General features: G+C 52.4%; 2 protein-coding genes across 2 annotated transcripts in view; one reads left to right on the forward strand and one right to left on the reverse strand.

Moving 5' to 3' along the window:
- Positions 1-1,861: 1,861 nt before the first annotated feature.
- Positions 1,862-27,641, reverse strand: part of NECAB3 (N-terminal EF-hand calcium binding protein 3) — a 33,337-nt gene continuing 7,557 nt past the window's right edge. Inside the window, exons 3-13 of the mRNA XM_064729646.1 lie at positions 27,500-27,608; positions 20,190-20,215; positions 18,839-18,936; positions 7,486-7,622; positions 6,788-6,909; positions 6,311-6,390; positions 5,848-5,901; positions 5,118-5,230; positions 3,246-3,323; positions 2,918-3,009; positions 1,862-2,077 (exon numbers count right to left, since the gene is read on the reverse strand). Coding sequence (XP_064585716.1) covers positions 2,049-2,077; positions 2,918-3,009; positions 3,246-3,323; positions 5,118-5,230; positions 5,848-5,901; positions 6,311-6,390; positions 6,788-6,909; positions 7,486-7,622; positions 18,839-18,936; positions 20,190-20,215; positions 27,500-27,608 — 938 coding nt within the window. The 3' untranslated portion in view covers positions 1,862-2,048. The remainder of the gene's footprint in view (positions 2,078-2,917; positions 3,010-3,245; positions 3,324-5,117; positions 5,231-5,847; positions 5,902-6,310; positions 6,391-6,787; positions 6,910-7,485; positions 7,623-18,838; positions 18,937-20,189; positions 20,216-27,499; positions 27,609-27,641) is intronic.
- ACTL10 (actin like 10) lies at positions 9,965-11,131 on the forward strand. The gene has a single exon (XM_064730290.1). It carries the CDS (start codon positions 9,965-9,967, stop codon positions 11,069-11,071), a length of 1,107 nt encoding a protein of 368 aa, XP_064586360.1. The 3' UTR covers positions 11,072-11,131.

Here is a 27,641-nt window from a genome sequence, read left to right on the forward strand (position 1 = left end):
CAGCTCTTGGGGTTTTTGGGGGATGCTGCCACACCTTGGATTTTTAGGGACAGAATTGCCTCCCCTGTGGTGGTGATGCTGTGGGCAAAGCCTGGGAGCAAGTGCAGGCACAGCTGAGTTCAGCCCTGTCCCCAGTGATTCCTTTGAGTTTACAGCTCAGTGTGTTGTTTTCTGAGCTTTTTTTAAATGTTATTTTTTTGAGTGAGCACAGAGCAGCCTGCAGGGTGCTGTCCCAGCTGCCACTGCCAGCTGTGCCCCTCAGGGATGCCCATGCCCACACCTTGGCTTAAACAGAGGCTTTTGATCTCCAGGCTGCTGCAAACATTAATCCAGTGGTGATAAAAACCCAGAACTGAGGGGTGAACCCCACATGGGGCTGGGGAGGCAGCTCAGGAACCCAAACCAGTGCCTGCTGCAGGGCTGCCCCTGTGGCTGCCCCTCTCTGACCCCCCTGGCAGTGCCCTGGCACAGCCTGTCCCTTCCTGGTGGTGCTGCTGTGGCCCCAGCACACCCCTGCATCCTTTTGTTTGTCACTCCCAGGGGCAGGAGCGTGGCCCTGCAGCTGCCCCTGCCCAGGGCTGAGCCACTTCTGCTGCCCCATGGTCCCAGCAAATCCTGGCTTTGGCCGGGCGAAGCAGCAGGGATTGATAATCAACAAACACTGGGGTGCTTGGGGATGGGGACAGGGCCAGGCTCTGCCCCCCATCCCTGGGAGGGGATTTGTGTTTGGGGGCTGAGCCTGCCCTGGGCTGGGCTGTCCCTCCAAGCAGGAGCTTCCCTGAGCCCTGCAGGTTCCTGCTGCCACCAGCCAGGCCAGCCCCTGCACCCCAACCCAGGCAGCTCCTGCTGGAGCAAAGCAAACACCCTAAAACCCAGTGAGCCCTGCTGTGCTGTCCCCCCTGGGTCACACCCACCCAGCACAGTGTGTTTGGGGTCCCCAGGAGGAGCTGCACCCTCTGCCCCTTCAGGCTCAGCTTCTCCTGCCTGCAGCCAGGGACTGGGGCAGAAACATTCACACTAATGGTTCTGCTGGAGCAGCACCCACAGGAGTGGAGAAGAGCTTTGGGGTGGTAGCAGGTCCTGGGTGAGTGAGAATTGGGAGTGACCCCTGGTGCCACGCTGGATGCACAAGGATGATGTTCTCCAGGCCAGCATGGGTGCCTGGTTGTGGGAATCTGACCAATCTCATGGCTGCTGCTTAGCTCCAATCACAGTTCTGCTGTGCCTTTTGCAGCTTTCCCCAAACCCTCTGATTTATGGATTCCCACAGCTGGTGTCCCTCCTGCCCCCTGTGCCATCCCACTCCCTCCACACTGGCTGTCACAATGCATTTTCCCCCAGCTCAGCAGAGGCTCTGCTGCTGCAAGGAAAGCCCCAGTGCCACCCTGGGGCAGGTGGGATCTGCCCCAGCCTTCCCCACACCCCAGACCCTTCCCCACTGCCTCAGCTCCACTCCTGGCACCCCTGCCCAGTGCCAGGGCTGGGTTTTGGGAGCTGAGCAGGGACTGGAGCCCCTCTGTCCCTCCCTGGCAGTGCTGGGGACAGGCCCAGCCATGGGCACAGCTGCTGGGGCACAGTGCCAGCCTCAGAGCCACGTGCTGCCAGCGTGGCAGGCCATCAGCAGGTACACCCTGCCAGAAGCACTGCAGGAAATATTTTTTCCCCTATAAAACACTCTTGACAATCCGTATCAGGCCACCTGGCTCCCTGGGCTGGGTGTCACAGCTGGCCAGTGCTATGTCCCCGTGGGCAGCTCAGAGCCAGGAGGAAGAGGAGCTGAGTGCAATAAGGACTGAAGGCTCCTGGGATGCTCCTGGGCTGCCACCCCACCCAGAGCCCCCCAGGCAGCTCAGACACTGGCTTGGGAGCAGGAGAAATAAATAAATTAACATGAAAAGAGCAAAGGAGCAAAACACCGGCAGGGCCGAGGGCAGGCAGCCCCCGCTGGCCACAGGAGGGAATGGAGGGACAGGGAGGTGACAGAGGTGACAGAGGCTGTGCCCACGTCCTCCCGCATGCTGATGGGGTCCTGGAGACGCTGGCCCGGGTCAGTTGTTGTTCATGATCCACCAGGAGGCTGGGAAGAGAGAGAAAGGAGGGAGCTGAGGGCAGTGTGAGACTGGGAGTGGGGATTTGGGGTGGCAGAGATGGGGGATCTGACCCTGCAGGTCCCTAAAGCACCCACCCCACCCTGGGCAGGGAGCCTGGAGAGGGGGGAGCCCCTGGAACTGTGGCAATTCCTGCAGGAGAGCACTGGGAATGGAGTCAGTGGCACTGGGAGTGTGGTCAGTGGCACTGGGAATGGGGTCAGTGGTACTGGGAATGGGGTCAGTGGCACTGGGAGTGTGGTCAGTGGCACTGGGAGTGTGCTCAGGGGCACTGGCAACTCAGGAGCAGCAGAGTTCAGTCCAATTTAATCCATGTTTTATGGAGTAATATTTTCCAAGACCCTGCAGTGATCCCTGAAAGCAAACTGGGGCTGAATTGGGTTCCCAGTCCCCACAGCTGGTCCCATTTCCATGGGTACCCTGGCAATGGCACATTGCCTGTGCTGGCCTCCCCCTGCCCCAGCTGGGCTGGAACCCTGCATGCAGCCCCTGGCACTGAGCTGGGAGCAGCAGCACTTTCCCCTGAGCCCTGAACCTGCTCTGCAAAGACAAAATGAGGCTCCAGGTGTATTTGGGCCAGGACTCAGCTTATCTGCTGCCTGAGCAATGTCCCTGCTCCTGGCTGTCCCCACCTTGGGCAGGGGACAGAGCCCAGCTCACACAGCCAAACCTGCTGGGGACAACAGGTCTCACTCTGAGGCTTGAAAAACCTCATTTAGGTCACCCCAAAGCGATTTTGTGCCCTGAAGGGAGCCCCAGTGCCTGCTCCTGCCCTGTGCAGCACCAGAGCAGGGCTGGGGCAGCCTCACCTGGGAACAGCATGGTGGTCAGCAGCTCTGGGGACTCCAGCAGGCTGAGGATGGACTGCTGGAAGGTCTTGCTGCAGCTGGACTGCAAATGGCTGTAAAACAGGGTGTGGGCTCAGGGGGATGTGGTGCCAGGCCCTGTGCCCACACAGAGCAGCTGCTGCACCCCCAGCCCCTGCTCCCCAAACCCTTTATGGGGGTGTTGTTCCCCCCTGTGAGCTGCAGCTGCCCCAGGGCACACAGGGCAGGGCAGGGGGACGGGCTGGGCACGGGAAGGGAGCAGGGGGCACCCCCTGTGAGCCCCCAGCCCCTCACATGGGCACTGCCCCACCTTCTCCACGAGGTCACGTCCTGCCAGAACTCGTACAGGATGAAGCAGGGCTCGTCAGTCAGCTTGCAGGCAGAGACACTGTGGGGACAGAGGGACCCTGAGCCCTGGGCAGGCTGGCACAGCCCTGGCACGGCCCTGGCACAGCAGGGCACTGCTGTGCCCATCACTCTCCCCACAAGGCTCCCAAAGCACATTCTGGGTGCATCCACATCTCCAGAGGATCCCAAACCCAAATCCTGCTCCACAGCTCCTGTGTTCGGGTGGCAAAGGAGCTTCACAGCCCTCACCCTGCTCTTTGCTGCTGCCCAGGAACCAGCACCTTCTGTATTTTATTATTTCTTACTCTATTTTATTATTGCTTACTGTGTTTTATTATTTCTTACTGTGTTTTATTATTTCTTACTCCTCCCCAGCACTGCCACATCTCATCCTTCCAGCCCCTTGGAACAGGTTGGTGTCACACAGGGGGAAACTGAGGCAGGGGGGCAGGAGCTGAGCCCACAGCACAGACCCCCAGCTCTCTGCCCCCACAGTGATAATTCCCCCATTCCCTGGTGCCCAGGAGAGGCTGGGGCTGGTGCTGGGGAGGAGTAAGAAATAATAAAACACAGTAAGAAATTGCCCCAGAGCCCTGCAGCGCTGGGGTGCAGCTGAGCCAGGGGAAGCAGCTGTGCTGGGCAGCAGCAGCAGCAACCCCAGCTGAGGCCAAGCCTTCCCTGCAGCTGCTGAGGGCGCCAGGCCCTGGGGGACAGCCCAGAATGTCACCAGGAGCTCTGGGGCTCTGTGCCCTGCTCCACACGGGGCTCTGTGGTGCCCTGCAGGGACCCAGCCCCACAGAGTGTCCCCAGGCTCAGCTTTGTGCTCACAGCCCACACACCACCACCCTGCTGCCTCCACAAATAACCCTGATGAGATAAAAAACATCAACTCCAAACAAAACCCCTCCCATTCTCTCCACCACACGTGTCACAGCGAGCATCTTCCTTTTGTTTGGACTGAAAATGTGAATTTGTGCTGTTGAAAGTGAAGAGCTGAGGAAGGACACTCGAAACGGGAACAGCAGGAACGTTCCCTGCTGGAGGCAGCCTGGAGGGTCCGTGGCACAGGGAGGGAGCAGCTGTGCCAGCCTGGCACTGCCACGGCCCTGCAGGGCTCTGGGGCAGCCTTGGCCTCCCCAGGGCAGCTTCAGGGGCTCGTGGCAGCTCCCACAGGCTCTGCATCCACCAGAGCTCTGCAGGAGCCCTGCCCTGCACCTTCCACTGCTGCCGAGTCCTTCAGTGCTGCATTCACTCACAGGAACACTCCACAGCCACTCCTGCTGGCACAACCCCCCTCACTCCTTGCTCGTTACTGGTTCTTACTGGGAACACCTGCAGCGGATGGGATGGCACTGGGGGCACACTGCCTGCCAGCTCCCAGCCCAGCCTCGCACCCAAAACACCCCACTCAAACCCCTGTGTCCCCCTAAAAACCCGGCTGTGAGGAGGTCCCACCTGGTACCTCTCCCGTCCCACCCATTCCCACCTCTCCTGTCCCACCCCAGGCCTTTCGTGTCCAATCCTGGTACTTCTCCCATCCTACCCAGTACCTCTCCTGCCCCACCCTGTCCCATCTCTGCTGTCTCACCCCGGTACCTCTCCTCTCCCATTCCATCCCAGTACCTGTCCTGTCCCACCCCAGTACCTCTCCCATCCTACCTTAGTACCTCTCCCACCCCGGTACCTCTGCTGTCCCACCCTGTTCCCCCCCCACCAATTCTGGGGGGGAACCCCCAAAGCACCCCCAAAACACCCCCAAAAGCATCCCCAAAACAGCCCCAAAGCAGCCCCAAAACACTCCGAAAACGCCCCCAAAGCAAAGCCCCGCACTCACTGCAGGCAGCTGCTGTGGCCGGCCGTGCCCTCGGTGTAGGAGCGCACCGCCCTCCGGAACTGCTCGATGCTGCTCGTGGCCACCGAGATCTGCCTCTTGGCCACCAGGATGTGCTGCCAGGGACAGCACAGGGTCAGGGGCTGTCCCCTCCCGCCCCCTGCTCCCCCCTGGTGCCACCGCAGCGCTGGGGACAGCGGGGACACCGAGGGGTGCTGCCCGCCTGTGCAGGAGATGCTCCATGCCCCTGGGTCCTGATGCAGATCCCCCCAGAAAGGGGCTCGGGGACCCCTCCCCTTGGGGACCCCTCCCCTGGCTCTGTGGGCACTCACAGGCAGAGGTGCCACCCTCGGGGCTGGCAGGGACACGAGGGAGCTGCATTTGTCCCCAGGCTGCGCCATCAGCGGGGCACGGCAGGGCTGCAGGATGGGCAGCGTGGGACAGGGGGCACTGCACACCAGGGACAGGGATGGGGGCAAGGACACAGGCACAGGGATGGGGACAGGGAAATGACAGGGGCAGGGACAGGGATGGGACAGGGACAGAGGGACAGGGACACAGGCAGGGACAGGGATGGGGATCGGGACAGGGACAGAGACAGGGACATGGACAGGGACAGGGAAATGACAGGGACAGGGACACGGAAAGGGACAGGGACAGGGAAAGGAATGGGGACAGGGAAATGACAGGGACAGGGAGAGGGACAGGGGATGGGACAGGGACAAGGACTTACTGCATCCTGTCCCTTGCACATGGCTTCCTCCTTCAGAGGCTCCAGGCGGGGGCTCTGTGTTAGCAACGGGGAAAAACAAGATTTACCAGGAAAAACCAGAGTTACCAAGAAAAGCCAGTGTTACTGGGATAAACCAGAGTTACCGGGAGAGCTCTGCAGCAGGAGTGGCACCAGCCCAGGGACAGCTGGGGACCCCCCAGGGACACTCCCTGTGGCACCTGGGCAGGGCAGGGCTGTGCCCTGCACACCTGTGGGGTCACTGGGGCCTGGGGGACTCCTCAGCCCCCCAGGGAAGCCAGGATAGGGTCAGCAGAGCTGGGGGAAGGGCATGCAGGGCTGGGGCAGCTCTGTGCCAATGCCAGGGCTGAAGAGGGGGTGCTGGCACTGATGGGAGGGGGTCCCAGCACTGCTGTGGCCGTGCCCAGGTGTGGGGCAGCCCCAGCACCCCCGGGCACACACACACCTTGCACTCCAGCTTCTCGATGAGCTGCTGGAGCCTGTTGATCTGAGCCATCCACTGGCTGTTGTCCTCGACACAAACACCTGCAGGGCCAAGGGCACAGAGGTGTCACCCAAAAAAAGCTCAGCTTTGTCATGGCCAAAGCTTGCTCAAGACTCAAACCCCAAAAAATCTTCTAAACGTCAGATTTAATCCAAAAAACTTGATTTTTTTCTTCTGTCCAAGAGACACAACATCCCCAAGAAGCTCCAGCTGGCACCTGGGTGAGATGCTCCAGGCTCCATCCTGGAGGAGCCCTCACTGCCCAGTGCTGCTGGAGATGTGGCACTTGGGCACTTGGCTTAGAGGTGGCCTTGGCAGAGCTGGGGGAATGGCTGGACTCAATTTTGGAGATTTTTCCCACCTTACTGTGATTCTGTGCTGGTCCCACACCCCCTCCAGGCTCCAGCAGGACACAAAGAACTGAGGAACAGCAGGTACCTGTTGTCAGCATCCCAGAGTAGGGGTCTGTTGGGGACAGACAGACGTTCTTCTGTCCCCTACGCCCACAGCGCCTCCCTGACCTCAGGGCAACCGAAGTCTGCGAGTTCTTGATCTCCTTTCTGGAATTAAAACAAAAAAATGTAAAAGGAGGGGTTGAAGCCATTCCTAGAGGTGTCAGCTCTGCACTGGGCTGGGAAAGGGCTGCTGGCTGTGAGGAGCAGGGCTGGGGACTAGGGCTGGACATGTTCCACCCGATACCTCTTGTGTCCATCCCGGTACCTCTCCCATCCTACCTCAGTACCTCTCCCACCCCTGTACCTCTCCCGTTCCACCCTGTCCCACCTCTCCTGTTCCATCCCAGTACCTCTCCCATCCCATCCCATCCCATCCCATCCCATCCCATCCCATCCCATCCCATCCCAGTACCTCTCCCATTCCATCCCGGTACCTCTCCTGCCCCGGTACCTCTTCCGTCCCACCCTAGTACCTCTCCCGTTCCACCCCAGTAGCTCTTGTGTCCCACCCCAATACCTCTCCCATCCCATCCCATCACACCCTACCTCACCCCATCCCATCCCACCCCACCCCGGTACCTCTCCCATCCCACCCTACCCCATCCCATCCCATTCCATCCCATCCCATCCCATCCCATCCCATCCCATCCCATCCCGTCCCATCCCATCCCATCCCATCACCTCTCCCGCCCCGCCTGCTCCTCCACGGTGTCCACGGCGCACTCGAGGGACGCCTGCAGGGACTGCAGCTGGTGCATGGTTTCCCGCAGCAGGAACCGCGTCAGGAACTGCTCCATCTTGGAGGCTGTCTCGTACCTCTGGGCAGAGGGGACAGGATGTGTCAGACCTGCCTCTGTGCAGGGGCAGCAGAGCCACACCTGGAAGGGGCTGTCCCTTAAATAAACCAAAAGGGGTGCTGTGACCATGTTCACAGGGGTTTTCAGGTGAGGGAAGAGATGAGGATCTGACTCCATGTTCAGAAGGCTGATTTATTATTTTATGATATACATTACATTAAAACTATACTAAAAAGAACAGAAGAAAAGGTTTCATCTCAGAAGGCTAGCTAAGCTAAGAATAGAAAAACAAGAATGATAACAAAGGCAGCTGCCTCAGACTGTCTGTCCGAGTCAGCTCTGCTGTGATTGGCCATTAATTAGAAACAACCACATGAGACCAATCACAGATGCACCTGTTGCATTCCACAGCAGCAGATAATCAATGTTTACATTTTGTTCCTGAGGCCTCTCAGCTTCTCAGGAGGAAAAATCCTAAGGAAAGGATTTTTCATAAAAAGATGTCTGCGACAGGGTGGGTTTCAATCAAATTTTAATTATCACCACAATTGACACTTGGGGGTAGAAGTGAGGCTGTGGGGCAGGAGAACCCTCGGGGTGCATTGCTGTGAGATCACAGCAGGGCATGCAGCCATGGTTCCATGGGCACTCCTGCCCAGCACCCACAGCCCAGCCCTGCCAGCTCCAGGAGGGCACATGGACACCAGCCACAAGGTCAGGGTCACCCTCAGGGACAGCCCCAGCCCCAGGGAGGGCCCCAGGCTGGCACAGCATCCCCTGTGCCCCTGCTCACACACTGCAGGGCTTGGGGACAGGCTGGGAGCCTGTGGTGGCCCCTGGGTGCTGGCAGCTCCTCCAGGGACCCTCCCAGCACTGGCAGGGCTGGCTTTGTGCCCTCTCTGCCCAGGGAAACAGTGCCAGCCTGGCTGCTCCCATGAGACACTCCCTGATGAATTCCTGGTGGGTAGTGTAAAAGTGCAACCAGAGGGGCACGTAAGAAGCTTGGGGGAGAACAAATCACAGAATCACAGAATCCCAGAATCATGAGGTTGGAAGAGACCTCTAAGATCATCAAGTCCAACCCATGCTCCAACACCTCACCCAGACTACAGCACCAAGTGCCATGTCCAATCTTTGTTTAAACACCTCCAGAGATGGTGATTCTACCACCTCCCTGGGAAGAGCATTCCAGTACTTTGTTATTCTTATAGTGAAAAACTTTTTCCTAATATCCAACCTACACCTTCCCTGACATAGCTTGAGACTGTGTCCTCCAAAGGGTCACCTGGCCTGGAGAGTGCCCAAAGAACAGGTCAAGAGGCACACCATGCCACAGGAGCAGGTCTGGGAGGCACAGAGAGCCAGGGAAGGGCCTGGACACACACAGAGGCACCCCAAAATCCTGCCCTTCTCTGCCAGCTGGGATCACAGATCCTCTCAGCTCCTCTCTGTGTGCTATGGGCTCTACTGGCAGCAGCATTTATGGAATCAGAGGATGTTAAGGGATTGGAATGGACCTCAGAGATCATCCAGTTCCAATGTCCCCTGCCATGGCAGGGACACCTCCCACTGTCCCAGGCTGCTCCAAGCCCTGTCCAACCTGGCCTTGGGCACTGCCAGGGATCCAGGGGCAGCCACAGCTGCTCTGGGCACCCTGTGCCAGGGCCTCCCACCATCACAGGGAAGAATTTCTTGCACTTAATATCCAGCATAAATTTCCCCTCTTTCAGTTTGATCCCATTTCCCCTTGTCCTGTCACCACAGTTCCTGACAGAGTCCTCTCCCGCTTCTCTGCAGCCCTTTCACACCCTGGGAAGGTGCTGGGAGGTCTCCACACAACCTTTTCTTCTCCAGCCTCAACAGACCCAACTTTCTCAGCCTGTCTCTAGAGGGGAGGTGTTCCAGTACCCTCAGAAACTCTGTGGTCTCCTCTGAAATTGCTCCAACAGTTCCATGTCCTTTTTATGCTGGAGACACCAGAATTGTGCACAATATTCCAAACTGAGTCTCACAAGAGCAGAGTAGATGAGCAGAGTCACCTCCTTTGACATTCTGGCACCTCTCCAGGTACAGCCCAGGATTTAGTCCAACCACTCAACTTTCCTGTCCAGTGTTCACTTGCTTCCTTAGAACCACCTGAACTTCTGTCCTTGCACTGTCAGAGAACCTCAGGGGATGGAGACAAGCAGGGATGCCCAGCGAGACAGGGAGCCAGGAGGGACAAACCCAGCCACTTCCAGAGCAGACACTGCTGTCCCCCAGTGGGGCAGAGCAGGCACCTGAGCCTGCTTTGCCCTCACCAGACCCTCCTGTCGCACTGCAGGCTGTTCCTCCATGCCTGTTACCCCTGAGGAGCCCCGGCCATGCTGAAGCCCGCGGTGGTCATCGACAGCGGCAGCCGCTTCACGCGGGGCGGCTTTGCAGGCCGGGAGCGGCCCCAGTGCGTGCTGAGGACGCTGCTGCCCTGCAGCCTGGGCACCCCCTGGGACCCCTGGCAGCCCTGCCCTGGCACGGAGAGCCCGCGCTGCTCGACCCCGGCCCCGCGGCGCTGCCCGCTCAGGTACGGCCTGGTTGAGGACTGGCACAGCATGAGAACCCTGTGGGACCACCTGATCTGCTGCTGCCTCAAGGTGTCCCCAGAGGAGCACCCGGTGCTGCTGGCAGAGTCCCCGTCCTGCCCTGGCACCGACAGGGTGAAGGCGGCCGAGGTGCTGTTTGAGGGCCTGGGGGTGCCCGCGCTGCACCTGGCCAACACCGGGTTCCTGTCGCTCTGTGCCCACGGCAGGGTCACAGGGCTGGCTGTGGAGGCCGGGGCAGCCGTGTCCCATGTCACCTCCGTCTGGGGGGGCCAGACCCTGAGGAAGGGCACCCGCAGCCTGGGGGTGGCCGGGAATCACCTGTCCAGGTACCTGCACCAGCTGCTGCTGCAGCAGAGCCACACGCAGCCCTCGGTGCTGACGAAGAAGGTGCTGACCCAGCTGAAGGAGCAGTGCTGCTACGTGTCCCTGGACTATGAGGGAGACCTCGAGGAGGAGGGATCCCATCATCCAGCCAGATTCCAGACCCCTGACGGGCGCTGGATCACGCTGGGCAAGGAGCGCTTCTGCTGCCCCGAGCCGCTGTTCCGGCCCGAGCTGCTGCAGCTCAGCTGCCCCGGGCTGCACCAGCTGGCCTGGCAGAGCCTGCACACCGTGCCCCAGCAGGCCAGGAGACACGTGCTGGGCAACATCGTGCTCTCAGGGGGCTCCTCCATGTTCCCTGGCTTTCCTGAGAGGATGTGCTTGGAGCTGAACCTGCTGTTCCGAGGAGCAGGAGTGCACATCGAGGTGCTGGCCAGCCCCAAGAGGGCCACGGCAGCCTGGGCTGGGGGCTCCATGGCAGCCTCACTCACCTCCTTCCAGCACACCTGGATGACAAAGGGAGAGTACCAGGAGCACGGGGCCCAGTATGTGCACACAAAATTCCAGTAGGGAGGTGGCAGCCATCCCACTGTGGCACTGAAACATTGCCCTGCCCCAGGGGCAGCTGCAGCAGTGCTTGAGTGGCTCCTGTGCTGCTGCAGGGCTGCAAAGTCAATAAAGTGCCCCAAAAGAAGCAAAGTGCTTTCATTGACACTCCAGGTTATTCCCTGTCTAACAAGGGTGTGTTCCATCAGGCTGGGGCTCATGCTGGGGATCCAGGCCACGTTGATGGCCTGGTCTGGGTACATTTAGGCAATCCTAACGCTCCAGGCAGCATTTCCCAACTGGAAATGCAGCTGCCAGGATGAGGAAGGGAATTTCTCCAGCTGCAGGACCCCCAAGGGGAGCCACAGGTGTGGGAGGAAGGAGCTGAGCAGGGCAAGGTCCACAGAGCACCTGCACTGCAGCCACTCCCTGCAGGAGGTGATTTCTCACCTGGCACTGGAACAGGTCAGCAATGGCTGAGGAAGATGAGCTGAAAAGCAGGGAACTGCTTTCACTCCTTTAGTTTTGGTCTAAAGGTCGTTTGGTGCTGCAGGGAGCCGATTCAGCTCCCTGAGCAGGCATTTCCTCACCTGGCACTGCCTGCCTGAACTGACTCAGCTGGGCAGATGATTTCAAAGGGATCAGAGGTGGTGAAGGAAGCAGCTGGGGAGCACAGCCCAGCTGTCACAGCACACTGCTGTCCCCATGGCCAGCCCCGTGCCAGCTCCTCAAGGGACACAGAGACCATAGGAGTCACTGTGAGCTCTGAGAGAGACAGGAGCAGCAGTGGGAGGGCAAGGAAGGAGCCTCCACGTGATGCAGGAGGGCTGGCTGCTCCCAAGGAGCATCCACCAGGAGAAATCCACCCTTTCCTGGACAGGACAAGGCTGGAGCAGCATCCCTGCCCTCCCTGGGTGTCCTCATGTGACCCCCAAGGCTGCAGCACCCAGAGCTGCCCTCACCCCCCCAGATCCATGAACCACGTCCAAAATCATGTCCAGCAATGCCACCCCATCACTGGGGTCAAATATTTCCAATTCCTGCTGCCTTTCTCTGCAGCACACTGAGGATCTGGAATTCCAGAAGCTCTGCACAGATGGATTTCCCTGTAACCCTTCCACTGCTGGTGCCAAAGAAAGGGAGCAGTGGGGAGGGTCCTGAGCCCCTCGTGGTTCTCTGGTTGCTCTGTGCCAGTCCAGGAGCTGTGTCTGACTGGGCACAGCTGTGGCTGGATGGGAAAGGAAGGGAAGTGGAGAGAGTGGAGAGGATGGATGCTCATCCCCCAAGCTCTGGGCTGGAGCCAGCAAAGAATGGTCACAGCCCCCCACCCTCAGCACCAGGGGCCAGGGGAATGGGGGTTTCATCCCTGCTGGAAAATGAATCTCATTTTCCTGCCTCAGGAAGAGGATGGCAGCCACACTGACAAGATGCAGCCACAGCAAACTGAGTTCCAGCTCTGCATCTCCAGCCTCTCCCAGCCAAGCATCCCACGTGTTCCCACAAAGCCTTCTGTGCCCACAGCCCCAGAAATGGAGATCTCAGGGCTGGGGATCCCTGCCCACCCTTCCCCTCCTCCTCCCAGGGTGTGCAGGCACTGAAAGCCCTGGCAGCACTGCCCCTCTGTGCCTGCCCAGCTCCTGCCAGCCTGGACCCATGAAGGGGAACAAAGACACTCCAGCCTTCCCAGGACACACCCGGAGGGAGAGAGTGCCCGAGGGCAGAGCAGGGACATCATTCACCCACCACAGAGCCCTGCACAGTCTGTTGTAATGCCTCAGGTTTAGCTTTTATATTTTTCAGATTCTGTGCTGCTCTAGTGTGTGGGTCTGAGCTACATATTATGGGATGGTGAGCTCTGTGCACAGAGCAGGGAGACAAAACAATTCCTGCTCCAGCTGGGCACCAAGGACAAATGATCCAAATCTCAGCCCAAGAGCACAAACACCGTGGGCTGGAGAGAGAAAAACAAGCAGGGTGGGACTGCCTGGGCTAAAGCTGGAATGGGACAATGAACTGCAAGGTGCAAATGGAGCAGAACTGATCACAGTGACAGACCCCGTGCCTGGTCGTGCATTTTGGGGCCATTTTGGTTCATCTTGGGTGCAGCCCTGGCTGGGCTCTTGTGCTGCCCAAGGTGGATCCATGGAGGAGACCCTTTGAATAAATCCCTGCTTTATTCTTTAGCTCTGTTCTAGGTCAGCCTTCACAAGGCATCAGTTTCAGTGCCCAAAATCCAAATCCAAGCCCTGTCACCCCTCTGGCACCACTGAGGGCCCTTCCCCCAGCATCAGGCAAATGAGGTGTGCTCCCTTCCCTGAGGTGTCCTTCCAGCCTGGAAACACAGACACTTCCCCTGCCCTGGGGCTTGGAGGCTTCTCCCCAACCACATCACTCCCCTTCCTGTGAGAATTTACTTAGCCTGGCAATTTTATTTTTAGGGGGTACTGGGCTAGTACAATTGCACTACAAACCTGAGTTTCTGTATATAAGATGATGAGGAGTAACATTTAATTATGGAAATTTTTTGTACTGAAACTCAGTACAAAATTGTATTGTTAAAGAAGAATATTGTTATGGTATTGTTAAAAATAGAATATAAGTTTTTAAAACACCTCTCAGATGCCCCATCTCTGGGTCAGAAAAGAGCATAATCTGGCACCAACCCTTCCTCCCAGCACTCCTCATCCTCTCAGCTCCCATCTGAATGCCCCAAGCCCCACATCCCCCATGGATGGAGTTTTATGGCAGGGGCAGAGCTGCTGTCACCAACACCACATCCCACCTGCCCTGAGCCCCACAGCTCACCCAGGGCAGCCCCTACACCCTGAGAGGAATAGTGGATTTGTCTTTAAAACAAGATGTGGGTCTGCTGGTAGATAAACAATGAAAGAAACAATGGGAAGGATTGCACTGATTGATGAATGGAAAAAGATACTTGCTTTTACAAATAAACTGTAGGTTTGCTGATAAATGAAATTGGATATTGAAAGATGAAAGAAACAATGGGGAAGAAAACCCCCTAAATTCCATAAGAATTAAAAATCAAAAGGGAGGGTTATATATGAGAGGGAAATCATCAGTATCAGGTGATTCAGTCTGTAACTCTCAAGTACCTCAGCCAGTGGGGAAAAAGGGAAATGTAGCTGGGAAATTGGGATAAAAAGGAGGCCGAGTCCTCCAAAAATTAGACACACCCCAGGGGAATGCCCCATGGCCTCTCCCTTTATTGGAATAAAGCAAAAGGACTCCTCTCTCTCCTTTTTGGACATAAACCTCTGATGTTTGTGGGTTAATTTTCCTGACAACCCCAAACACACAGGCACAGGCAGCAGTGAGGGGTGAGAGCCCCCAAACCCCCCTGGCAGCCCAGGGCAGGCTGTGCCAGGAGGGGACGTGGCTGCACAGGGTCCCATGGGGACATGGCAGTGCCAGCTGCCTCATCAAACACAGCACACCCAGGGGAACGTGCTGGAAATAACCATCCCCAGGAGAGCTCCAAATGCTGCTCCACATTTCTGCAGCAATTTGGGAAAATTTGTGCCAGGGAGAGAAAGAACTTAAAATCCAGTTCCCATTGCACTCCTCATTTTGGGGCAAAAATACAAAATCCTCTCATCAGATGCTGCACAGAGGTCAAACCCTCTTATCAATAAACTCACCAAGCACAGCATTTTGTGCTCATGGAAAAGGAAATAACTCAGCAAGCTCAAGACAAAGGAATTTTGGTCCTGCACTGTTATTTCAGCTCTGTTTGCCGAACTAAAAATCACCAGGTTGCCAAGAGCTGCTATAATTCTGCTTTTGAGGAGTTTAGTGATTTCTTATTATGATAGCTGAGCTCAGGACAGAATGGAATGGGTGGCCACATAATTCCTGTCAGAGGGTCAATGAGGCTGCCTGGCTCGGAGAGGTATTTATGTGAGGGCTTGCAGTGTTTGCACACTGAGGAATGGAAAGATTTCAGCACACAGACCCCCTGTGAGAAACATCAGGCTGTTTTCTGAGCTGTTTCCTCTGTTCACCTCCTACCCCTACACAATTATATTGCAAACATGAAGTTCAGCCACAAAATAAGGTGTAATTAGCACACTACAGCACAGCTACCAAGTTATATTTTACAAATAAGTGGGAATGACAGAATGTGAAGGAAAAACTCTTTTTTCTTCACAAGGCAAATTTTCTTCAGCATGTTCCTAGTGAGGGAGGATGGAGGCATGGGAACCCCTAATGGTTTGGTTTCCTCCTGCTGACCTGTAAATTCATAAAAACAACCAGGAGCGGGTCTGCTGCTCACACACACACAGAGCTCCTGCAGTGTGGGATTTATAGAAAATTCTTAAAATCTGACAGTAGGCTCACATAGTAGATATTTGTATGTAAACACTGAGATAGGAAATGTTAACTTAGAAATATGATAGAATAAGATAGATATTGTTGAGAGAAATGAAGCTTAAAATAAGTTTTTAAAGTGTTAGTATAAGTATAAAGCATATAAGTATATATCTTATATATAAAGTATGTATATTAAAATATATATAGTATATATTATATATACTATATATAGTATATATTATATAAAATATATAACTATGTTACATAATATTTATATTTCATATAAAATATATATACTATATATTTTTATATATTATATATAAAACACATATTACTATACTCTATAATAATATAGTATATTATTATATATACTATATATACACTATATCTACTATATATATACTATACATATAGTATATATTAAAATATAGTATATAAAAATATATAGTAAATATACATTATATACATATAGTGTATATATACTATATATACATATTAAAAAGTATATTTATGAGTATATATTTAAGTATGAAGTATAGTATAAAGTAAGTTTTTAAAATAAGTCTTAAATATATATTTTATATATTACATCTAATATATAATATAATATATATAATATATATAATATATATAATATATATAATATATATAATATAGATAATATATATAATAGATATAATATATATAATATATATAATATATAATATATATTAATATATATTAATATATATTAAATATTTATATATTATATATAAATTGTATTTCATACTATGTAATAATATAGTATATTATTATATATATTATATATACACAATACCTATTGTATATAGTATATAAATATATATAGTAAATATACACTATATACATACAGTGAATATATACTATATATACATATTAAAAGTATATATATAAGTATATATATTTAAGTATGAAGTATAGTATAAAATAAGTTTTTAAAATATATATTTTCTATATTATATATATTTTTAATATATAATTTATATATTATATATTTATATTCTAAAACTTTAAATGACAAGTTTTCTATTATGTGATATCACACATTTCTATTTAAATTACACATTCATAATATTAGTTTTACTATTTAATTTTGGAAGCTTTCTCCATGGCCTGAGGTCAATGCAGTGTTCTCTTGGGGGTCAGTGCCTGGCAGCACAGAAAGTCTGAAATTCTCAGTGACCAGAGTTCCAACATCCCAGTTTCCTCAGTGCACAAGCAGCTCCCTGGGGTGAAAGCTCATCTGGTTCTTCCACGAGGCTGCTCTGTCTGCCCAAGGGGGGCTCAGAGCAGTGTTTGAACCAGAAGAATTGAGGGGCAGGTGTCATGTGGTGTAAAATTCTGAGGGGCAGGTGTAAAATTCTCTGCCCTGGCTCACAGAGCTGTGAGCTCTGGCTAAAATCCAGCCCACTCATCCCATCACAACTCAAGCTGGAGTCCAGCTCTGGAAATACCAATGTGGGAGCACACTCATGTGCCAGCAGGTAGGAATGCAGCATTCATCATCTCTGCAGCCTCCAGGCATCCCTCCCACAGCTCCTGCCCAGAGCCCAGCAGAGCAGGAGTGCAGGGAAGGGACCCCAGGAGCACCAATTCCTGCACTGGGCACAGCAGGGCTGGGTCAGAGCCCCTGACCAGCACAGACCCCTCCTGGGTGGGAGCAGTGCTGGGAACTCTGCACTGGCCCAGCTCCAGGCACATCCAAACACGTGGAAAAACAGGTCCAGCAAAATTTGCTTCAACAGGAAAAACCTGCCTCTGTTTCCCAGGGAACAGCAGTGGCACAGGAGCTTTGGAGGGAGTGAATGCCTCACAGCAATACTGGGGAGCAGAGAGTGTCTGTGCTGCCCTTTGCAGAAACACAGCAGTGTACACATTCAACACCCAAAAAACAGAACAGAGAGGAACTGAAATAAAGCACAGCTCTCTAGAGAGGATTCCTCCTCTGGACTTGTATTTAATAGCTGTGAGTGGGGCTGGGGATCTGAACCAGTGAGAAAATGCATTTTCAGGAGATTCCCTCTCTTGGCACGAGATTTCCACACGTAGGTTTGAAAACACCTCTCAGTTGCCTCATCTCTGGGTCAGAAAAGGGTTCAATCAGACACTGCAGTATCTGCAGGCACACAGGACAAACTCAGGCTGGGTTTGGCCAGAGAAAAGCCCAGAGAGGATCTGACACTACAGAGGCACAAACCTGCTGAGTGTGGGACTGGTCCCCCTTTTTTTCTCTGTCTGACCAAGAGCTCAGAGGAGCATTCACACAGATGATGCCCCTCACCTGCGTCAAAGAAAGGGTCTTCCCATGCTCAGCAGCTGCCCAAGCACACAGCTGAGCCCTCTGACACAGCTCAGGTGCAGAAGGAGCTGCTGGTCCCTGGGCAGGGCCCTCCAGTGCTGCCTTTCCCCATTGTCCTCACCCTGAGGCTGCTCAGCACAGCTGGGGCTCAGAGCCTGCCCTAATCAGCACCTCCAAACTGCTCCTATCAGCACAGGGTGAGCACTGGGACAGGAATGAGCCCTGCACCAGGCTGGGAGAGCAGGAATTGCAGATGCTCCTGCCCCTCTTCTGCAGCCAGCACTCAGTTCTGCAAGCTGGGCTCCATCCTGAGCACCACCAGCCCTGCAGGGCAGTTTGGAGCCTCACTGCTGGGGGAAACACTTTGTTCTGGCTCAGAACCCAACACAGGCTCCCAGTGATGCTCCCTGAGAGTGTCTGTGAGCAGGACACTGCAGGGAGCTGCTGGAACAGGCACTGCCAGAGCCCTGCAAGGGGAGGTGATGTCCCCAGAACACAGATAAGGTCTCCACAGCACAAAAGTTTTGGATTTACCCATCCCTGTGAACACCTTTGAGCCTATTGGGGAAACTTCTGGGATGTTGCCCTGGAAGAATTCACCCTAGGCTTTGAGAGTGCCTCTCACCTTAGGGTGAGCTGAAAGGGGCTTCTTCCATGGTGTCCTGCAGCAATGTTAATCTGCCCTTACCTCACAGGTCACTGCCCTTTGTACTGTCCCTGTGCCCCCAAACCATTGTTCCTGACCCCCTACTTAAAAAAGGACACTCACTGTTTGCCCTGTCCTTGTCCCTGGGTTCCTTCAGTGTGACTCTACAACAAACCTCACTGGAACTGTACACAGAGACCCTTTCCACCTCTTTTTGCTGACCCAGCTGTGCTGAGTGTGGATTGAGTCTGTACTTGCCTGAGCAGCTTTCTCAGAAGGTGTTTTCAGGAAAGGTAGCAGCAAACACCATCCACTGATACCAGGCTGCTGCCCTTGCCCTCCTCCAGGCTGTGTGCCTGCACATGCAAGCCAATAACACACAGACACCCCTGATTTGAGGGGTTTGCTGCCTCCAACCCCCAAATTCCTAAGAAGCAGCTGAGCTCACCACAGCTCCAGTTTCCCACGCTGCTGCCCTCCCCTGTGCCATCCTTACCAGCTTGGTTTTGTCCATGGCTGCCAGCACTGCAGCGTTGAGCGTTTCCAGGGCAGAGAGAACGTTCCTGTATTCCCCCAGGTATGCTGAGAAATAATCTGCAGCAGGACAGAACACCATGGTCAGGCTCCTGAGCACCTCCATCCCTGCCTCCCCTGCTCCTGCTCCCCACACTCAGCCCAGAGCTGCAAAGGGGGGAATTCACTTCCCTTTCCAGAATCATTCTCCCACTTGGACTGAAAGGAAAAGTCCTTCCCTATTGTCCTGGGTTGTAAGATGTGGTTTGGGGCTGTAGTTTGGCAAATTCTGTCCCCACCTGTCAGAGCTGGGGTAGCTCTCTGCTGTTCCTGGGGCAGTTTTCTTTCTCTCTCCCTTCCTCCAGGAGATCTCTGCTGTCCATGGCCACTGAGTGTCCCTGCAGGGCTGATCCAATCCCAGCATCCCATGGGGAGATGCTCCGCCCAGGGGAGGAGCCAAGCATTCCTCCCTGGATCCAATCTGAGCCTGGCCAGCACAGCAGCCTTTGCCCCCTGCATTGCCAGAGGAGCAGCTTTCTGCTGCCCTGCATGGCCAGAGGGAGCCCAGGCCCATCTGCAGCAGCCCTGGAGCTGCAGAGGAAAACTCCCCCCTTGTGCAGGATCCCTGCTGCAGCAGAGCCACAGCTGGCACTGCAGGAGGGCTGAGCCCCCATGGGATGGGGCTGGGACACCCCCTGACACACAGGGGCCAGGGCCTGTGATCACTCTGGCAGTGGAGTTTGGTATTACTGCATGGTTTATTTTATTTTTATTTTTTCCCTAATAAAGAACTGTTATTCCTACTCCCATATATTTGCCTGAGAGCCCCTTAATTTCAAAATTATAATAATTAAAATCTAAATATTAAAATATTTAAACATGAAAATATAACTATAATTAAATTATCTAATTAATTATATATAATTAATTAATAATAGAAATCATTCTAATTTAAAATATTAAAATATAATATTAAACTATAATAAATAAATAAAATTTATTGTGATATTGAAATTATAATAATAATTTTGAAATTATTATTATTATTATTATTATTATTATTATTATTATTATTATTATTATTATTATTATTATATTATTATTATTATTATTATTTCAAAATTATAATAATTCAGAGGGAAAATGCATTTTCCATTGTAGGGGAAGCTTCTGGCTTCCTGAGCAGACACCTGGCTTTTCAAACCAAGACACCTCTCCCCTGGGATCCAGCCACAGGGACCTTGGAGCCACCCAGTCCCGCCCAGTTCAGACACACCCCACCACAAACACCTGGGGAGGGGAAGCTCTCCAGGGCAGGAACATCCCTGACTTACCACACAACTTCTCCGTGTCCACGTTGCTGCAAGAAACACAAAAAAAGTTCCTGTTAGATAGTGGGGTTGGTGTGGGGGAAACAGTGGGGGTGAGAAGGGGTTTGGGGGCTTGTCTTGAGCCCTGGTGGAGTTTCATGTTCATGTATTTTCACAACTGAATTAGAAAAGGAAGGAGCTGCACAGGTTCAGAGTCAGCAGCTCAAGAGCCATTGCCAGTCCCTGCAGTACCCAGGGGCTGAAGGAGCACCTCCAACATCTCCTGGAGCTGGAGTGCGCTGGGAGAGCACCTGTGACAACGGAGAGGGGTTGGATGGAGGTGCCTGTTGAAGATTGCAATGCAAGATGTTTTCCATTACCACCTGTATGGCAGATTACCTTTGCCAAGTGGGCAGATTGCCTTATCTCTCTCTCTGAGTGACCACAATCACACCTTCCCTGGGAAGGGGACACCTGCTATTAACAGCTATTGAATGTCCCTGCATGGCTGATAAGAACTACAGCATCCCATTGGGAGATGTCAGCCCAGAGGGAGGAGCCAAGCATTCCTACCTGGATATAATCTGGAGGTTCTGGAACACCAGCACAGCTTCTCCACTGGATTCCCTAGAGAAACAGCAGCTGCCTCTCCCACTGGATCTTCAGAGAAGAGACTGCACCTTTCTACAGGATCCCTGCTCCAGCAGAGCCAGCCCTGACACTGCAGGAGGGCTGAGCCACAATTCCAATGGGACTGCTGCCAACAGCCTGACCCACAGGGTGTCAGGTTGGGTTCTGACTCTGCCAGTGTTGGTTTAGTTCACTGCATTGTTTATTTTATCCTTTTTATTTTCTTCCCTATTAAAGAACTGTTATTTTCTGCTCCCATATTTTTGCCTGAGAGCCCCTTAATTTAAAATGTATAGCAATTCAGAGGGGTGGGGAGGGTTTACATTCTCCATTTCAGGGGAGGCTCCTGCCTTCCTTAGCAGACATCTGGCTTTCCAAACCAAGACAGTTCTCCCCACCCCTGGCTGGCCAATTCTGAGCCCTGGAGCTGCTTCTGCAACCCAACCTCTTCCCCCAAAGGTGGGAAGCATCTAGCCAGAGCTCTCTCATTGTTCATCCTCAGCCCAGGTCCTCTCCATGGCCAGACCCATTCAGCTCCTCCTCCTCCCTCAGAGCCCAGTGCTGTGGGGCTGTTTGCAGGCTCCCAGGGGCTGGGTGACTTCCCAGCCCTCCAGAGCAGTTGTTCCTGCCCTGAAGGTCACTAAAGCAAGGATCTTGCTCCAAAATCCTGGAGGCAGGGGCCAGACCCCCACCCTTTTCATTAACAGAGAGCACAATTCCCCTGGCATCCCTGCAGGGCTTGGTGCCTCCTGAGGCTGCTAAAGGTGCTACTGGGGTGGAGAGGTGTGGGAATCCAAAAAATCAGAGGGTTTTGGGAAAGCTGCAAAAGGCAGGCCTCAGAGACAGCAGAACTGTGATTAGAGCTAAGCAGTAGCCTAAGATTGGTCGGCAGAAAAATTATTTAAAAAGCAGAAAGGCAAAGACAAATAGAACAATGATCTGTGTATTAACACTTGTCTAGAATAACTCCCTAAGCTACAGAAAAGTTTATCTAGTGAGATATTAGGAAGTTTGAAGCTTAATAATGGAGCTCTGTGCATTGTGCTTTAAGGCTCACAAGCAGGTATTGTATTTGAAATAAGCAAGCATTGTTTAACCAAAGGTACCTGTGCTTATAGTGGTTGGATAGAACTACTGTCAATGTGCTTTTGCTTTGTGTGATTGGTCAAAAAACTCATAAAGTGAGTTGTGACATTAAGTTCTTTGTCTGCTGCCTGGGATGTGAGCTGGTGGCATCTTCCCATTGTCATAATCATTTAATGGGACTGATGCTGGAAAATAAAACAGCTCAAGGCACGTTCCACAGCAGCCCTGTTCTGTTGGTGATTTGTACAGAGACCCCAGCTGGTGATACAGAGGGAGGAGGGAAATGCTCAAAAGAAGCCCCAGTTTTTGGGATGGGTCTACAGGGTGCTGTAGGAACTGCTCAGGTGGCCAAAGGCACACAGGCAGAGCTGCTCTCCATGCGCAGAGCCTGCAGGGACAGAGCCCAGCATGGCATTTATGCAAATCAGCCTCAGCTCCAGGCCTTCTGCTGCCTCAAAATCCCCCAGATGATTACAACCAATTTTAATGCTGATTGGGAAAGTGGAAGAGAGCCCCAAAGAGAGCTTTTCAAGTGGTTTTTAAGTGTTGAAGTGCTGTCACACATGGGGAAATGGCAATACCTGGAGTTTGCCAGGCTTCCAGCACAGGGAATGCTGCAGTGCTGCTGCCCAGGGGTGGGAAACCATCACCCTGTCCCCCCTGACACTGCTCACAGGGCAAAGGGACAAAAACACCCCCATGTAAAATTAGAGAACAGTGTGTGAATGTCCAAAATGCCATTTAAGGTGAAATAATTAAGGCAAAAATCTTCCTACAGCTTTTCCTGAGACATCAAAGGCTGTTTCTGTCTCTCCCTTTCTCCTGAGCTCCACTGAGAGCACTTTAACAGTGGGCAGTGGCTCAAAGCAAGGGAATATTTTGGTGTGAGGGGTGGCAGAGCCAGGGCAGGGGGCTGCAGGCTGCTCTGGGACTGCACCTGGAGCTCTGAGCAGCACACAGGGGCAGGAACACTCAGCTCAGCTATTTTAAACACACAGCAGCTGATTCAGGCAGGGCTCTGTGCACTGACCTGGCACTGCAGGCACTTTGTAAAGGGGAGAAAAAAATCCTGTTTCCCTTGAGACTCGATCCAGATAAACCTGCAGAGCCACAGCCCCTCACTGTGCCCAACTCTGCTGATCCCCTCTCTGGGCAGCTCTGCCTGACACAGACACTTTGGGGTTTGGGGCACCAGGGTGCAATGGAAAAAGGGTTTGCTCCTTGTGAAGTTTTCCCCTTTATTTCTGGCAGCTGCCTGGAGGCTGCAGAGCTGCTGCAGTGCTGCAAGAACCCTGGCACTGCAGCATGCACAGCACAGCCCCAGAGCTGCAGGGAAACCTGGCTCCCACCTGAGAGAGGGGTAAAAATCACCACAGAGGGCATGTGGACACTTTGTGTGCACATTATCCAGGCATTTGCACTGGTCCCAGTGAGCACCTGGGACTGGGACAGGTTTCAGCAGGAACAAGGAGCCACCAGCCCAACTCACTGTCATTCCAGCAAGGTGTGACAGGAGCTGTCATCAAGTCCCACCCTGTGGCTTCCAAGATTATTAATAACTCTTATATATATATTTATCTTTTTATATATAAATTCATATACATTATATAGATATATAGATATATAAATTATACATAAAAATATACATCTTTATATGTATCTTTATCTATCTTTTTATATACAAATATATATATAAAAATATATAGATATATAAAATACATATCTTTATACCTATTTTTATGTATCTTTTTATATACAAATATATATAAATTATATAGATATATAGACATATAAATTGTATATATAAAAAGATATATATCTTTTTATATATTTATCTATCTTTTATATACATATATAAATATAAATTATATATAGATATATAAATTATATATATAAATACATATATCTTTATCTATCTTTTTATATATAAATATATATTAATTATATAGATAAATTATATATATATATATAAAGATATATATCTTTATATCTTGGCTGCTTGCTGCTTAAAAAGAAATTTTAACTAATCAATCACTAAACCACTGACCATTGAACCAACCAACGACATCTCATGGCACAAAATCTTCCCTCTGGGAGCTGCCCAGGGGAGGATCTGCAGCCTGTTCCACCAGCAGCCCTGCAGGGGAACCTCTGCCATGTCCCCGAGGCTGCAGCAGCCCCCAGGCACAGGCAGGGGCAGGACAGAGCACAGCAGGCAAACCCTCGGGCTATTCTGATGCTGCCAGAACGGATTCACACCAAAGCCGGGGTGGAGCTCACCCCCAGAATGTGCACACCAAATGCTGACCCACTTTGCAGGGCTGCCAGGGCAGCAGGCTTTCCTCCCTGCCGTTCCCACTCCAGGAGAAGAGCCATCCTCTGCCTCCAAAGCACTCATCCTGAGACTCTCCACATCTCCCAGAGCTGTATTTTGACTGTGCTCAAACCACTGATTAACTGTAATTAAGCCTGAACTGATGATGGAGGAGCTTGTCATCATTATGCTGTTGGGATTTTGTCAGAATGTGCCTGGAATTTATGCAAGAAAACAGCAATCAGCTGCAGAAAAGCAGACGGGTTTGTTTTTTTTTTATTTTTATCATTTATCATGTTGGGAACCTCCACTGCCATCACAGATCTGCTTTCCAAACCCTTTTTTGTGTGACACAGTGTTTCAGTCACTCTCCATCATCTGGGGCTGGCAGATGCTGCGGAGTCTCTGAGTAAAGAGAGGAGAGGGAATTCACTCAAATCTCTTCTTCACATAATCACAGGCTTGAGGTTATTCCCACCAAGAGATTTTCAGAGGCACCAGGTCAGCACTTCCATCCCTTGTGGCTCCAGGTCAAAGGCTCTGAGCAATCTGCACCCAATTCCTGAACAACCTCATGCAAAAATGCATTTTCCAAACCTTATTTTTCTAAATTTCCCCAACAGGTGCAGGACAGAAGGACAGGTAAAATCCAAACATCACATCCCTGGGCAGGTTTCACAGGGCAGGCATTCAACCCCTGCAATTCTGGATGCAGCTATGGAGCTCTCAAACCTCCAAAAATATCAGTCTCTCCTCACCCAAATGTTTCAGAGGATGAAAATGCCCTTCTCCAGGAAGATGAACCTCACTGTGCCACTGCCAGAGCTGGTGAGGAGCTCTGGACCAGCCACAAAAAGCCATGGACGTGTTGTTGTACTAGCTTTTGAATTTGGCTTCAACATAAACTTTCAAATGTCACAGAATTAAAGAGAGGGGATGCTTTATGCCAAAATGGAACCATTTTCTGAAATGCAGAACAAAACCAGCCTGGTGTGGAGATGTAGAATGTGAAGTGACCCCAGCAGAGGTGTGTGATGCACAGGCCCCAGTGTCCCACCTGAGAGCCAGAGGGGTGGGAGGTGGACAGAGGACAGCATGGGGCTCTCTGGAAGGACAACAAGAAATGTGAGAGAGCTCTGAAATATTCCTGTTCCCTGCAGCTGCAGGTTCCAGAGGTGGGTGAGGGTCAGGAGGGGTCTGGGCATGGAGATCTCTGCTACTGCCCCTCCTCAGGTCAGCCTGGCAGGGATGAAGGAAACACCAATTCCAGCCTGGACATGACAAACACAGCACCAAACCCACCTGCTGGATGGAGGGTGAAACTTTCCCATCATCACTAAAGCTTCAGGACACAAAAGCACCATACCAGATCTGCTTGCAGAGCTTGGAGCTGCTTCCCAGCTCTGTAATTCTCTTCAGTCTGGCAGCAAATTTTGCCCAGCTCTCTGAAATGTTAAGTTCCTGACAGTGCAAGGGACAAGGCCAGGGGAGAAGGGCTGTCCAAGCCACCATGGGGACAGCAGGGCACCAGCACAGCCCTCATACACACCAAATCCTGAACTCTCCAAACCCCATGTTCCCTACATTTCCAGGAATTTGCAAACAGCTCTGTCTGAGGGTCCCATCTGCTCTTGGAGGCAGGAAGAGAACAAGGACCCAAGGCTCACACCCTGCTAACGGGTGCCACCAGCTCAGTGCTGTCACTGCTGCAGCCACGGCTGTGAGCAGCCCAGCCCAGCCAGGCCTCCTCAGCTGCTCCAGATGCATGGAACAAACCCCACCTGAAGGCAGGAGACCTTCCCTGCTCAGTTTTGAGCTGGGTTAAAGCTCCCAGCTTCACAGAATCACAGAATGACCAGGTTGGAAGAGACCTTCAAGATCATCAAGTCCAACACAGCCCCAACTCAACCCTGGCACCCAGTGCCACATCCAGGCTTTGTTAAACACACCCAGGGATGGGGACTCCACCACCTCCCTGATTCCAGAACTTTATCACTCTTTCTGTGAAAAACATTTCCTAATATCCAGCCTGTATTTCCCTTGACACAGCTTTTGCTGCACCCTGTGTTTTCCAGGGGTGCTGTGACTCTGAGATCACCCCAAAATGGAGCAAGAGGAAAGGAGCATTTCCAGAGGAAAGGGAACACTCACTGCAGCTTCCTGGGATCACAGCCCAGAGACAGAGGGGTTTTCAGAGATGTTTTCCTGCTGCCCTCATCCACAAGCCCAACCAGAAGCTCCAAGGAAAGCAGCACAAGGCCGCTCACTCTGCCCAGCCCTGCAGTGGGAGCCAAACCCAGCCCCACCAGCACTGGGAGTTCACCATTGTGACACTGGGTGTCTGCTGTTGGTGGCATTTGGTGGCTGTTGGCATCTCAGTGTGACAAGGGCCCTCTGTGCCACCACCCTGGCTCTCTGCAAAGCCCTGGGACAGCGTGTGCAGCTCAGGCTGCCCCAAATTTCCTCACCCTGACAGGACCTGTGCCCTGGTCAGGTGTCAGAGGTGCTGGGATGCCAAAGCTGCCCCTCAGACTGAGAGGAATCCACAGCCCCTTGTCCCCCAGCAGCACCCAGTGTGTGGACAGACCCCAGCCATGCAACCCAGCAGCACCCAGTTCCTCCCAGTGCCAGGACAGACCCACCCACAGCACCCAGCTGGGCATAGAGACCCCAGTGAGGCCAAAATACCCAAAAAACTGGGCTGAGAATCCCAGCTGAGCCCAACAGAGCCCTCTGGATAGAACCACTCACGAGGAGACCAGAGCTAAGCTCAATTCCTTCTCCTGATCTGTGGGGCTTTTTTCTACAAGTAGCTGCCCTAAATTCACTGTTAGGAGACCAGAGCTAAACACAATTCCTTCTCCTGATCTGTGGGGCTTTTTTTGACAAGTAGCTGCCCTAAATTCCCTGTTACATGCACCAAGCCCACTTGTGGTGGAAAGCAGCTCTTATATAAGTGCCAAGCAGCTCCTGAGTCAGCAGTGGCAGAGTCTGTGACTTTGTGTGTCCCCACAGCAGCTCAGGCTCCTGCAGGCACACAAGGCTGCCTATTCCTGGAGCACATTCTCCAAACCACAGGAATGGCATTTTCAATGCTTGCTTGCCTTCTAGAGCTGCAGGACATCCATGGCTGCTCTCAAAATGTCTGGCTGCTCTCAGCACTGGTTTTCAGTGGCTCTGTGGCAAGAGGTGGGTTTGTCTCACCCTGATTATTTATCACACCCGCCTCCCAAGCTCCTCCACCTCCAGGCAGGCAGTTTTAGCTTCTCCTGCATCTCCTCAGTGCCACCACCACGGTACTCACTCTGAGTGACGCCTGTCAATGCCACTGAACAACTCCCACAGCTCCTCCGAGCTCAGGATGCCATCGGAGAAATAGTTCTTGAACTCCTCAAATGACAGCTTCCCATCATCTGCATTCAAAGGAAAGGGAAGAATAATTATAT

The sequence above is a fragment of the Zonotrichia leucophrys genome, chromosome 20 (genome assembly GCF_028769735.1).
Source record: "Zonotrichia leucophrys gambelii isolate GWCS_2022_RI chromosome 20, RI_Zleu_2.0, whole genome shotgun sequence".
NCBI lineage: Eukaryota > Metazoa > Chordata > Aves > Passeriformes > Passerellidae > Zonotrichia > Zonotrichia leucophrys.

What these genes read in the sequence shown, in the direction of transcription:
- ACTL10 (XM_064730290.1), top strand. Translation starts at nt 9,965, where the DNA reads ATGCTGAAGCCCGCGGTGGTCATCGACAGCGGCAGCCGCTTCACGCGG.